Here is a 12,906-nt window from a genome sequence, read left to right on the forward strand (position 1 = left end):
ACGTTTACTCTGTGGCTTTACCCAGCTGTACCTTTGAGTTTGGACTGATCAAATCAAGTTTCCGTGTTTACCTTGGAACACAGGTTCAGCTAAGCCATTCAGTAAATGTTTATTGACAGACAGCATGTGGGCCAGGTGCCCTGCAGGTGTAGAGAAGAGACTGGCCCTCACCCACAGCTGCCAGAGTCCTGAAGGAACACACGATGTACTCCCTAAACGCTATGCAGAAAACACACGTGCTCATGCCTATTAAAAGGTTTATTTTCTTCTTTATGCTCAGAAACAAAGAAGTGGCCTTGCCCCCCAAAGGGTCTCATCTTGAAGGAATGGAAGGCAGAGGCAGTGACAGGAAGGGGGTGTTGGTATGAGGTTGACTGTAGGAATGCTTTCTCCCCCTTCCCTCCTAGCCCTCCTCTAAGGCGTCCCCATCCAAAAAATTTCAGTATGAACACAGCTTGCCACCCGCTGGGGGGTCGGGGAAGCACAGCTGTAGTCAAAAAATTAATGCCCACGTTCCACAAGAGATGGGTCCAGTGCGTATCTGGTCGGGGGTGGGGGCAGGAGGCAGGGGAGGGGCCGGTTGAGGAAGGTGCTGGCTGGGCGGGGCGGGAAGAGAGGCTGGGATTCCCCCTGTGGCAGTGGGGATAACGGTCCTGCCCGTACCTCTCCCAGCACCACCACTCCCTTCATCCAGCCCCTTCTTAGCAGAACTGGTCGTCGTAGTCCTCATCCTTCATCCCCTTCAGCCGAAGCCGGGCGAAGTCCTCAAACACGATGTCGTCGTCTGTGGCGTAGCTGGGTGGTGGGGAAGAGGGGGTGAGGGGGGCTCCAGACCCTCTTCACTGTCTCCCACGGCCCTCCCAGAGACGGGGCTGTTGAAGCAGCAGCAGGACTGGAGGTATTTGCAAGAAGGGACCAAGGGTGGGAGGCGGGGTATAATAGGCAGCTCAGCTCACAGGGCTAAGTCATCTCTTCAACCATCCCTCCCTCAAAGAGAGAAAAATAAGAGGTAGTGGGGTAGACCTGAATGTTACAAGAATCTTTGTCCAGAGAGTCAAAGCAGGAAGGCAGGGGACAAGCCTCTTACTTGGTATCAAATTCAATGAGGTTGGTGTCCACAGGGGCATCTGTTTCAGGAGCAGCTGAGGGGAGGAGAGCGGGTGAGTGGGTGGGCGCTGAAAGGACCAGCTTTTTTCTCCACTGGCCCTCCTGTAGGCCCTTCCTTTGGGGGCTTGGGCGGGTGGCCAGCTCACCTGACTGGGGCCTGGGGAGGGTGATGTGGTCATGGGGCTTGGGGTGCATAAGGACAAAAGGCAGCTCCACGGAGACATCCCTGGGGAGGGAGAGACAATACGAAGAGACAATGAAAAGCCAGAGGAAACCATCGGGCCCCCCACCCTTGGCGCCCTCTCCCCACAGCCACTCACCCGCCTCGAGACACCACCAGCTTCACCTTGACCCTGTAGGACACCAGGATTCCCAGCACCTCCTTGTTCGCACCTTCTTTCACACTGCAGGTAGGGGGCGGAGTCGGACCAGAGCCCTTTGCCCTGCACCCCAGCCTACCCTGGGGGCTCACATCAGGATTTGGAGCAGGACTCTAAAGTTGCTATCATGTAAAGTACCCCAGTGCGTCCTAAAAGCCCTAGTTCTTCTGACCCCACAGCCCTGAACTGTCTTGCTCTCCATTCGTCCATCCTCTGACCTCACTTCCTACCCCTCTCCAGGCTCGCCATGTGTGGTTGTGCATGCAACGCCAGCGGGGGTGGAACCCAGCCCTCCCAGGGGTTCGTGCAGGCCAGCAGGGGCTCGGTGGCCCCTGACGGGGACCAAGACACGGGGGCCGGCCTGCCTCTGTGTCTTCGTGCTGCTAGTGCCCTCTGCCAGGGGCCCTCCCACCCTGCGTAGCCACGTCGCCTGCTTCCTTTGGGTCCTTACTCAGAATTCACCTCTGGCCACCTTCTTTAAAGTTAACACCCCCCCACCCCCACCCCATCTCCCTTCTCTGCCTTTTCTCATCAACACTGGTCACCACACAAGCTCTGTATTTTGCCATTTCTGATTCTTCTGGCCTCCCTCTCCAAGAATGTATGGGATCCTGGGGGTCTGTTCTGTTTACCGAGAGCGCACCGGTCCCTGGGACTGAGCCTGGCACGTTGCTGGCCCAGAATGAGTGTCTGTCTCCTGCGCTGCAGGCCCCCCACCCTGACCCCCCTCACATGGTGCTGGAAGCCAGGTTGGTGTCCTCGTGCTTGAGCTTCCCATCCAGGGCGAGGCCTCGCTTCTCCCGGTTGTCGCTGAGCAGGGGGGTGATGGTGTACACCTTACAGAACGTGGAGCTGGGTGACACCTGGTCACTGGGAAGTGGGGACAAGAGAACGAGACCCTTGGAGGGGCCAGGCGGGGTGAGGGGGCAGCTCCCCCATCATGAACCCCTTCTCTCTTTGGGCTTGGGGCCCAGGGGGTAGGTTTTGGCTTGACCGACTCAAGAAAATGAGCAGCTCAGACTGGAGGGAATGCCCTTGTAAGTGGAGACAGTTCGGGAAGGATTCTGCCCCGCCTCACATCCCCGCACCCCAGGCCTACCCTTCTCCCTGGAGATGGGGACCCAGGGCTGTTATGGTACTCACTCTTGTTCGATCTGAGCCACAGGACACTTGTACTGGGCCGTGCTGAAGAGGCAGATGTCAGCATACTGTCTCACTGCGGGGCGGGGTGAGGCTGAGCAGCTCTGACACCCACCCCACCCAACTCCAAACCGCCAGGCAGGGCCCCAGGCTCCAGCCCATCACTGCCTCTACTCCTCTGATGACACCTGCCCGCCCCTTAGCAGTAACCCCCCCCCCCCATCTCGTCCTGAATTCTCTGAGCCCTGTGGGTCTCCTGCCTTGGAGTATGTCCTTGGGCTGAGGGGATGCCTGAAGCCACGTTGGCAGCAACTCCCTCCCCTAAGAGCCCTTTCCAACCCCCACCTCCTACCAGAGACTTTGATCTTCTTGACGGTCTTGGTGGAGTTGTTGGTGACGTGGACGTTGACATTGAGGGGCTCCCCATGGTAATATAGCTTTTGAAGGGAGGGAGGTCCAGTTAATTGGGTCTGTTTCCACTGACACCATTATGAGCATGCTCCCCCCCATCACTGGGCTTCCCCCCTCTAACCCCGAGCCCACACCCAGCTAAAGTGGCCTCCATTAAGAAAACCGCCACCCTGATGTGTGGCTTCCCCCTCCTGCCATGGTCTGGCCTGCACTGCAGCACCTGCGTCACCTCCCCACCTCCTTGTCCAGGGACGCCTCAAGGTGCAGGGACCGGTCAGACATGAGGAAGTGGCGTGTGGTTTCAGCTGAAGGCTGGGGGCCGGGCTTCTCGGGGGCAAACTGCACCTTTCGGATCACCAGCCGCACAGAGTTCCTGGGGGCGGGGATGAGGGGTGGGAGGGGTTGGTCCTCAGACACCCAGACATCCTGGTAGCTGGGAGGGAATGGTCAAGCCCAGTGGGAGGTTGGTTCCTTCACCTTTTGTGGCTTTTCTCTTCGAGGGATTTGGCACAGAAGGCTCGAATCTCGAAGTCTACCCCGCAGGCCTTGGGAGGGGGAGGAAAGGTCACATCTTACACAAGGCGCCCCCCCACCCCCGCGGCTCCCTTCCTGCCTGCTGCCCTCATCTAGGGCAGGGACTCTTGCCCCATCCTGGGCTGAGGAGCACAGGGCCTGGGGCTTCCTCCTCCCTGAGGCCTAGGGCCTGGCAGCGTCACATGGGCAGTGGCCAGCTGAGACGCCCCCCCTCCACTACCCTGGGGACTTTTCCCTACCCTTAGTCCCACCTTGACTTCACCTCAACAGCCCACCCCACTCTTGGGGGGCGGCCCAGGCTCCTGCTGGACCCCGTTCCTCCTGTACCTTCCCTGTGTCCTCTGGGCCCGGCTGCAGGGTGACGGAGCAGGGCAGGTTCTGGGGTATCTGTGGCAGAAGGAAGGAGAGGCTTCAGTTCTTCCAGAAAGTCCCCCAGATCTTCCTCCCAGTCTCAACTTTAAAGGCTGGAGAAGGACTTTGGGGGACCCTGAAGGGAGGGGGGTCTGGGGTCCCTCCTCACTGTTTCTTCCAGATCTGCCTGTACTGGGCGCCTCACCCCCCAACAGCCCCAGGCCCCTTGCTCTGCAGCAGGTGGGGGTGTCCTTACAGTGAAGAAAAAGGGGTGGGCGTGCTGGCCTAGCTTCCTCAGCAGCCGGTCCTGCAGGCGGGTGGGGGGCCGGGGCGGGTTGGGCACTGGGGGGAAGGCCTGGTAGGTGGCGATGAACAAGTCTTTGCGGAAGGACAAGCCCAGCACGTCCAGGTCTTCGCGGCCATAGCGGAAGGCGCAGGTGAGGGTCACGAACACTGGTGAGGGAGGGCAAGGTGGGGCGGTCAGGAGTGCCCCCCTCCCTGACCCCCAGGTCCTAGGGTCCTAGCAGCAGCTGCACCTCCCTCAGCAGCACAAGACCTGCCTGAATCCCACTCCTGGCTTCTGCCTCAGCCCTCTATCTCTCTGGGGCCCCCCTCAGGGTCAGCTCGTTTCATCTCCCCACCTCCCTCCCTCCCCTTGGGTGCCTGGACTCCGGGCTAGTACCTTTGCGGTCCTTCAAGTAGTCAGGGTCCACGAGCACCACGCCATCTGGGAAGGGGACACGTGAACTCAGTTCCCATTAGGGCCTCTCCTCCACTCCTGTGCCCAGGAACTTCTGCCCATCTTGGGGGACATGATGCCACTTTCTGGGCACACTTACCTACGGGATCCACTTTATCCAGGTGATCTACAAAGTCTCGCTTGCCCAGGTACACAGTGAGCTGAGGATGTAGAAGGGGTCACAGGGAAGACTGGGTGGTAGGAGGGTGGCAGGGCATCAGAGCCCTCCAAAGTGGCTGCCCTGCCCTGGTCTTCCCAGGCTGGGGTATCTGGAAGGAGTTTCTCCTGCTTTCCTCCCAGTAGGGTTTGAGTGTGTGGTGGTGGGGGGTGTTTCCCAGGCTGCCCAACCTTGAGGCTTTTTAACTGCCCCCCTAATACCTATTCACACTTTTGCTCACCAGTGTGTGTGTGTGTCTAGGAGGACCTCACCCTGGGCAGCCAGTAGAGAGATTCACCTGTGACTCCAAGGATCTCGGATAAAGAAGCCATATCCTGGGGGCTTGTGAACTCTTCTGGCCCCAGGCACATGGGTTGGCTCCTAAGAGGGCTCTAAGCATGGGCTTCGGGCCCCTCCCCCCTGGTCTTGCTTAGGGACCCAAGCCTGTCCCCACCCAGCCCTGTGGCTGGCTCAGGCTTTTGCGGCATAGGGCTTCAGGAGGGAAGGAAGTCAGCTCTTAGCTGTCACAGGAAGTGGGGAGCCTGGGGTTGGGGATCGACTAGGGGCAGGCTGAGCCTGGTGAGGGCCCAGGGAGGGTTGGGAGGAGGAGCACTGTGGGAGACTCACCTTGCAGTTAGGACTCGACTTCTTGAAGACCCTAACAAAACAGAAAGGGAAACCCCACTGCCTCCCTCAGACTCAGCAGGGACCCTGGTGCCAGGACCTTGTCCCTTCCCAGCCTGAGAAGCAGAGCTCACCCGAGATTCTTGCCTGGAGGCTTCAGGCCTTTACCCAGCCCTATCCCGTCCTGCTCCTGCCCAGAAGGAAAGGTAACCCCAGGTCCTTAATAATTCCCAGCATGGCAGGCCCTCAAAGCCGGTTGCCATGGCAACCCCCTTGCTCCACCCTCAGTCTTCCCCTCCTTCCCTGGTAGTGGCCACTGGTTGCCAGAGGAACCACTTAGCCTCTTCCCAGAGGACCTCCCCCAGGGGGACCTGAATGAGGAGGTTGCAGTAGTGTCTGTGTAAGACCTAACCCTCTTGCATCTCTTCTCCACCTCCAACAAGAGCTGGAGTACTTGGAAGAGCAATGGCTCTGGGCTTCGCCTCTAAAATGGTTTCTATTATGGGCACTACCTAAGTGCGACCCCACTCTCCATTAACCTCCAACTGTCCCCATCTCTGATCTCAGCAGCTTAAAAGCTTATTTGTCTTTCAAGGCCCAGCTCAGATATCACCTCTTTTAGAAAGCAGATCCAGCCCAGACTCCCAGTCACTCCTGTTTTTGGGATTCCTGTCACACCTTGTTTATGCTTTCCCTGGGGTGGGATAGCCTGTAAGGGCAGCTGTATGTATCATCTGTCTCACTAGATAGACTGAGTATCAGAGGCCTTACTGATGTAGGCGTCCCCAGCACTACGCTAGCTGTAAGATGAAGATGACGATGCTGGCTAACATTTATTGGATGAACGGTCCATGCCCAGCACTGTTGCAAGCATTTCATGTGTGTTATCTCATTTAGTACTCTTAGCAACCCACTGATGGAGGTCCTAATAATAATATTCCTGTTTTACAGATGAGGAAACTTTCCAGTGGCTTGGCACAAGTCCAGTGGGGATCCCCCTCCTAGCATCCAGCCTGGCCATAGCACAGGTGAGGTCAAGTATTTTGTCTAAGGTCACAGAGAGTGGACATGGTGGAATTGCGTACAGACAGAAGCAGTCTGGCTCCGAGTCCATGCTCTTCATCACTAAACTACTATACTCTCCTGCCTCTGCAATTGGCCTTATGTTTGTTGGAGTGAAGGGGATCCGCTTTCCAGTTGCTGAAACAATCTAAGCCTGGACTCCACCCATTGCTGGGAGGGTAAGGAAGTGTCTGGCAACCCTGATGCCCTGGCCACTTGTGGGCCTGTTCTTTGCTGGACCACCTTATTCCTCCCAATCCACTCTGCCTCAGCAGTGGTGCTGGGAAGCGTCCCCAGGTAGTAGAAATTGAAAGCCCACCAACTGGCCCAACCCTCCTCCAATTCCACCCCTTAGTTTCCGCTATATCAACTTCACATGGCCCTTCCAGAGGGCCAAGCTATCCAAAGACTGTAAGGCAAAGGGTATGGAGGCCCCCAAGTATCCCCATCCAATAAAGGAGAGCAGACACTGGTATGGGGCAGCTGGGATAAGCCCCCCGTCTCTTGTCCCAGCTCAGGGGCTGATTGCTATGGCACCATCCAGCTTTCCCTCCCCTTGGCTTCTGGTTTTCCTCCTTGTCCCTGTGCTTCTTCCAATTAGGCGTCCTGGCAGAAGGTTGGAACAGCCACAATCCATTGGACAACTGGGAGTGTGGCTTTAGGGTAATTGCTTTGAAGCAGCTGCAGAGCACCTGTCCTTTGGATCTTAACCCAGCCAACCTCCTGCTGGTTAGGCAAGAGCAGCAGGTGTATACTGAGGTTGGCCAAGGAGGCGGAGTGTTGGGGTGATCGCAGAAGAGCCCAGCGTGGGGGACAGCAAAAGCAGATGCCCCCCTCACACTTCCTGCTATTCTCTCCAGTTCCTGTGGCCCAGAATTTGATGGGGGTGGGAGGAATTGTGCCAAGTCAGCAGTACCCCTTTGGTACATCCATCCCCCTCCCTGAACCACATAACGGAAATCTAGGGCCTCCTTCAAGTCAGCAACTTCCCCTTTCTCTGTGTTTAACCCCTAATCCAGGACACTAATCCTCCCTCTGATCACCTCTCCAATATCAGCCGACTTGGCACTCAGAAACCTATGTTCTCCTACTCTATGGGTAGGGAGTAGTGGGGCTGATATGATAATGTTTTGCAGAACAAGTGACAGCTCAGAACAGGGCCCCCATTCCTGATCCCATAGCCCCAGTCTTTTTCCTCTTTTGCTCCTGCTCCCCACGGACTCAGGCATTCACCCCCTTCCCCCTTAGGGGTGTTGGGTCACAACAGGAAGTGGATTTTGCTAGAGACCAAAAAAGAGAACTCGGGGTGTCAGTGGAAGGAAGGAGCCTCGATTACGGAGAAAACATCCGGGGAGTGGATGGTGCGCCCAGGGCGGATACTGCCTCCCCTCACTCCCTGGAAGAAGGGTAAGGCCCAGAATCGGGGAAGGTAGCCACGCATTCTGCTACCCCAAGATGAAGCTGTTGCTCCTAGCAACCCAGGGGAAGGCAGAAGTTTCGAAGCGGAGCCACCTGGCCCTTGGGACAGGTTGGGGCAGCCCAACTGCCTGTAGGGTATTGGACAGGAGGCTTTCCAGTGGCTCGGCACAAGTCCAGTGGGGATCCCCCTCCTAGCATCCAGCCTGGCCATAGCCGACCCCTCGGGGCCGGCCACCTGCTCCTCCTTCCTCCGCCCCTGCATCGCAGCCTGCACCAAAGAACCCAGTCGTCCGGCCCCCACATGCCTGGGAGAACCCATAGGCAGGTTTCCTGATTCTCTTCAGCCCTCCCGTTCTGCAGGGGCCGTAGCATGCGTTCCCTTCATTATCCCGGAGGACCCAGGCGTGCGGCCCCGGATGGCTGCCCCCTAGGGACCCAGGTGTCTGGCCCCCGGCTTCTCTCCCCGGTGTCCTTGTCTGGGGACTGTCCCGGCACCCGCCCGGAGCCGCCGCCCACGTCCCGCCGCGTGGCCCCACCTCCCTTACCTGGTCCCGGGTTTCTCCCCCATGGTGCGCGCGCCCGCCACCCGCCTGGTTCACGGCTGGCTCGCAGCCTCCTAGCCCGCTGCTAGGTCCCTGCTCCTCCCCGCGCCACTGCGCACGCGCGCCCCTGTTCTTTCTCCACTCCCCCCTCCCCTCCTGCCCCCACCTCGGATCCTGGGGAACCGAGGCCAGATGCGTCAGCCCGGATCGCGCGCGCCGCGGCGCTGCCCGCCCTCTCCTCACAGTCACGCGCGCTGATTGGCTCAGCCCGCCCCCCTCCCGAGGGATCCCTCCCCAGCGCGCGCCGTCCCTACACCCTGCTCTTCCCGCCCATCTCCCCGCCCCACCGAGCTCACCTAGGAACTGATTGGACATCCTCAAACCAAGGCGCCCGCCCTCCAGAAGGTTAGGGCCTTCTGATTGGTTCCCTGTGTCCAGGACACTGCAGGGGTCCCCTCCCTTTTGTTTGCTTTCTCGGTGGAGGTGGAGGCGACGGGGGCGGTGGGGGGCAGTGAATGAGCTCAAGCAGTCTAGGAAGGAAGATGAGGGGATGCACACTTGTGTGAGCGGTTCCAGTTGCGAGATGCTCGCTTATTGCGCGCCGCTCACCGGCTCACCCCAGAGGTTGCAGCCTTCTTTGGTTCGCTCTCCGGCTTTATTGTGATGTGTCAGCTCCCCCTGGTGTCTGTCTTTGTTCTTCGCAGGGTTGCTTTTCCTAATTTCTCTTACTACCCTTCTCCATCCATTCATCGCAGCTAACATCCATTCATCCGTCATCCATCCACCCATCCATCCATGCTTATTTTGTGCTAATCACTGTGCTAATACATGGGGACCCAGACATACATTAATATGGTCCCTGGCTTCCTAGGATAGTTGAGGAGACACATAAACAGGTTATTATGATCCCAGGATTGCGGTAATAGAGGTAGGACTCAGAAGACAAAGCAACTCCCAGCGCTTGACTTGGGGAGGGATGGAGGGAGTGAACGCTGTCCAGAGGAGGGGACATTTGAGGACAGTCTTTCTGTCCTCGTGGCATGATGAGATTTCTCCTTTAGGAAGATAATTTTGGGCCAAGTGGAGGGTGGAGGGAGTGGGGCCAGACTTTTGTAGACTAAAACTAGACACGAAGGGATGACGAACCATAGAGTGGAAGGGAGAAGCGGGTGCCAGGCTGAAGAGTCATTTCTAGGGCAAAAGTTGACTGGACTTGGGGAGGATGACGAATGACATTTCTGGACTTGAGGAGATAAAATATTTCCCTTCTTTCATCTCTTTTCCCATACTCCCCCATCTCCCCCAGATAAACTAACTTCACTCTTCTCCCTCCACTTTTCCATGCAATAAAAAGTAATGTGCACAGCAAGACAGTTTCTGAGATTATCTTTAAGGTTCAAACACAGGCCTTACTCACCCGCTGCCACCTCCCCATCCCCAGTTCTATCACCATCTTCTAAGCTCATTCTCCACCCCTTTCAAGCTATAGCTCATATATTTCTTTTAGACTCATGAATCACTCTTATCAAGGGGTCATGACCAGAAGGTAATGAGATCTACATTGCTACATATCTAGAATGATTTTGGAACTGGCGGGTAGTGATCTGCCTGGCATGAAAGCTACTGTATTAAAAAATACTAATATAAAGACAACTGTAGAAAGATATTAAAGAAGACCAGAAAGAACGAAAGAGATACACCATATCCTAGGTAGGAAAAACTATCATTACAATGTCATTTCCCTTCATAGTGTGTATAAATTTAACACCATATCAGAATAACAATGGGACTTTTTTTGGGGGGGGGGACCAGATTCTAAACATAATTAGAAGAACCAACTTTCAAGTAAAGCCAGGAAAATTCTGAAAAAATAGGAGTAAAGGAGGCAGTTGTCTTACCAGATAATTTATTATGTTACAATCACTAAAATAGTGTTGTTGGTGTGGTAATATGAAAAATGGCAATGAAACAGAATAGAGAGCCCAGATACCCACGTGGTATTTCAAGTCAATGGGGAAATAAAGGCAGATTCACTAAATAGGGCGGGGACAATTGGCTATCCACTTGGGGAAAAAATTGTATCTCCCACATGTAAACAATAAATTCTAACTGGGTTAAAGATCTAAATGCACAGAACCAAACTATGAAAGTATTAGGACGAAGAAATACTTTTATATTAGAACAGTTTTATAATCTCAGAGGTTAGGGAAAGCCTCCCAAGATAAATTCCAGGGCTGTAAGTGATAACAGCTGAACACTTTATGTACAGTATCTACCAGGTGCCAAACATTGTTCCAAGCGTTTTACAAATATCAACTCATTTAATCCTCACAATCCTATGAATTAAGGTTCTATGATATCCCCACTTCCTAGATAAAGAAATGGAGACACAGTTAAGTAACTTGCAGACTCACACAATCAGCAAGAGGCAAAGCTGGTGTTTGAACCCAGCAGTCTAGCTCTAGAGTCTGTGCACTTAATCATAACACCTTACTTCAAAAAGACTGAGATTAAAAAAATAGCAAATAAAAAGGCAAACTGGTAAAAAAAAAAACAAAAAAACACCCCTTGCAACCTTGCAATACATATAGCCATCAAGAATAAATTCCCCCCAAAAAAGAAAAAAAAAGAAAAAATTCCCTCATCTACAAAGAGTTCCTAGAAATTAATAAGATAAACAACCCAATAGAAATTAAGTAAAAGGTATAAAAAGGTAATTAATAAAGAAGAAATATAAAGGCCTACTAAACATATGAGAAGTTATTCCATTTTACTAATGATCAGGGAAAATGAATTAAAAGAAGGTGATATTCTTTTTTATCATTTGGTTGACAAAATTAAAAAATAAACCTATTATTGGGATGATGTATAAACAATAAAGCACTATTCTACATAGTTGGCAGGGGTATTAATTGATACAATCTTTCTAGAGGGCATTTTGCTTAGTTCTTGTCAAAATTAAAAATAATCATCTTCTTTCATCCAACACCAATTCATTTAGTCACTCAATAAATATTTATTGAGCATCTTTTATGTGCACTGTTCTACGTAATGAGAATACAGTAATGAAGTTGACAAGACCCCTCTCATGGAGTTGTTTTTTTTTTTTTTTTTAATGGAAGAGATAGTCAGTAAATAAGGAAGATAATAAGTAAATTTTGGATAGTGCTATGAGTTGTAAAAAAGAAAAATTAAGCAGGGTAATGTGATAGAGGGTGATAGGGGTGGGAGTGGGAACTTCTTAAAAAGAAGCCCTTTCTAAGGATGGCCAGATGGTGTCAGTTATACAGAATCCAAGGAAAGTTTCTCCAGACAGCAGCAGTAGCATGGGAAAAGGCTCTGAGGCTTGCTGGACGATAGCAAGTAGGCTAGTTTGGCTCAAGGATAGGGAAAGAGAGGGAGAATGACTCCTGTGGTATGTGTTGAAGTCAGAGAGGTGAGTAGGGGTCCGATAGTGTAGGTTCTAGTTGGCCACGGGTGAAAAGATGGTATTGCATTCACATCATAATGGGAAGCCACTGAAGGGCCTTAAGGAAGGAGTGACAAGAACTGATTTACCTTTGAAAAGACCACTCTGGTTGCTGTGTGGAGAAGAGACTACAGAGGGCCAAACAGGGAGCAAAGAGAGCAATGAAGAGGCCACTGCAGGAGGCTAGGATAAGAGGCCAGGTGAAAGAGAATGGTGGCTTGGCCCAGAGTGGCACTGCAGATGGAGAAAGAGAGAACAACGAACCCTCTTGGGTTAGTGTATTTTGGAGGCAGAATGCCAGGATTTGAAGGATTAGATAGAGTGCAATAAAAGAGGAAAAAAATGATCCTTGGATTTGAATCTTGGATTTGAACTTGATTATATTCAAATTATTAAGATTATCTCTGTGCACAAAAAGTGCACAAAGGTTCACCAAAGTGTTTGTATTAGTGAAAAACTGGAGCAGTTTGAAGTATTCGGCAATAGAATTGTGAACTCACGGTGCACGCCAATTCATTGTACCATGCCGCTTAAAAAATGGCTTAATGTTGCCCACAATATAGAGTGAAAAAAGCCAAGTGCAGCCTCCGCTCCTGTAAAATAAACTGTGTGTTTATGCACAGACTAATATTGGAAAGTATACACATTACTCGGGGAACGACTTAAGGGGAGAGGTTCTCTTTTTATTTTATGCCCTCTTTTGAATTTGTTTTTGCAAGGCGCGTGTATTGTATTATTTCTGTAGTTGTAAACGCAGTTTAAAAACGTCGGTGAGTTCAGACAAGGCCAGTCCCTTAGGTATCAGTGAAGCCTTGAGTGAAAGTGTCCTGAAACTCCGTTACATCAAAGGCTAGCTTTCAGACTTCGGCGCCTTTTGTCCGGACCACGTGTTCTTTAAGCGTCACTGGCCCGCCCCGGGCCTGCCCCTGCTCCCGCCCCTACCCCCGCCCACCTGGCCGGCCTTGATAGCC

The 12,906-nt window shown here is 53.2% G+C and overlaps 1 protein-coding gene across 3 annotated transcripts; it reads right to left on the reverse strand.

Moving 5' to 3' along the window:
- Positions 1 to 243: 243 nt before the first annotated feature.
- ARRB2 (arrestin beta 2) lies at positions 244 to 8,681 on the reverse strand. Of its 3 annotated transcripts, none has more exons than XM_064495146.1 (15): positions 8,470 to 8,681; positions 5,447 to 5,477; positions 4,763 to 4,823; positions 4,606 to 4,650; positions 4,180 to 4,376; positions 3,900 to 3,959; positions 3,516 to 3,583; positions 3,276 to 3,411; positions 2,980 to 3,064; positions 2,631 to 2,703; positions 2,220 to 2,357; positions 1,428 to 1,511; positions 1,254 to 1,333; positions 1,088 to 1,175; positions 244 to 795 (listed from the first exon to the last, which is right to left on the reverse strand). In XM_064495146.1, the coding sequence occupies exons 1-15, from the start codon at positions 8,490 to 8,492 to the stop codon at positions 702 to 704; spliced, it is 1,263 nt and encodes a 420-aa protein (XP_064351216.1). In that variant the 5' UTR covers positions 8,493 to 8,681; the 3' UTR covers positions 244 to 701. The 3 variants fall into 3 exon arrangements, with proteins under 3 accessions (XP_064351216.1, XP_010992985.1, XP_064351217.1); XM_010994683.3 differs by having other exon boundaries at positions 1,088 to 1,142; positions 8,470 to 8,596; XM_064495147.1 differs by lacking the exons at positions 5,447 to 5,477; positions 8,470 to 8,681 and adding an exon at positions 5,061 to 5,423 and having other exon boundaries at positions 1,088 to 1,142.
- Between the last annotated feature and the right edge of the window lie 4,225 nt (positions 8,682 to 12,906).

Source organism: Camelus dromedarius, chromosome 16 (assembly GCF_036321535.1).
Source record: "Camelus dromedarius isolate mCamDro1 chromosome 16, mCamDro1.pat, whole genome shotgun sequence".
Lineage (NCBI taxonomy): Eukaryota > Metazoa > Chordata > Mammalia > Artiodactyla > Camelidae > Camelus > Camelus dromedarius.

Excerpts from the sequence above, each read along its gene's own strand:
- ARRB2 (XM_064495146.1), bottom strand. The coding sequence starts at position 8,492 with ATGGGGGAGAAACCCGGGACCAG. Across the intron at positions 5,478-8,469 it reads GGGGAGAAACCCGGGACCAG|GGTCTTCAAGAAGTCGAGTC; the intron begins GTAAGGGAGGTG and ends CTGTTTTGTTAG. Across the intron at positions 2,704-2,979 it reads CAAGAAGATCAAAGTCTCTG|TGAGACAGTATGCTGACATC; the intron begins GTAGGAGGTGGG and ends CCCGCCCCGCAG.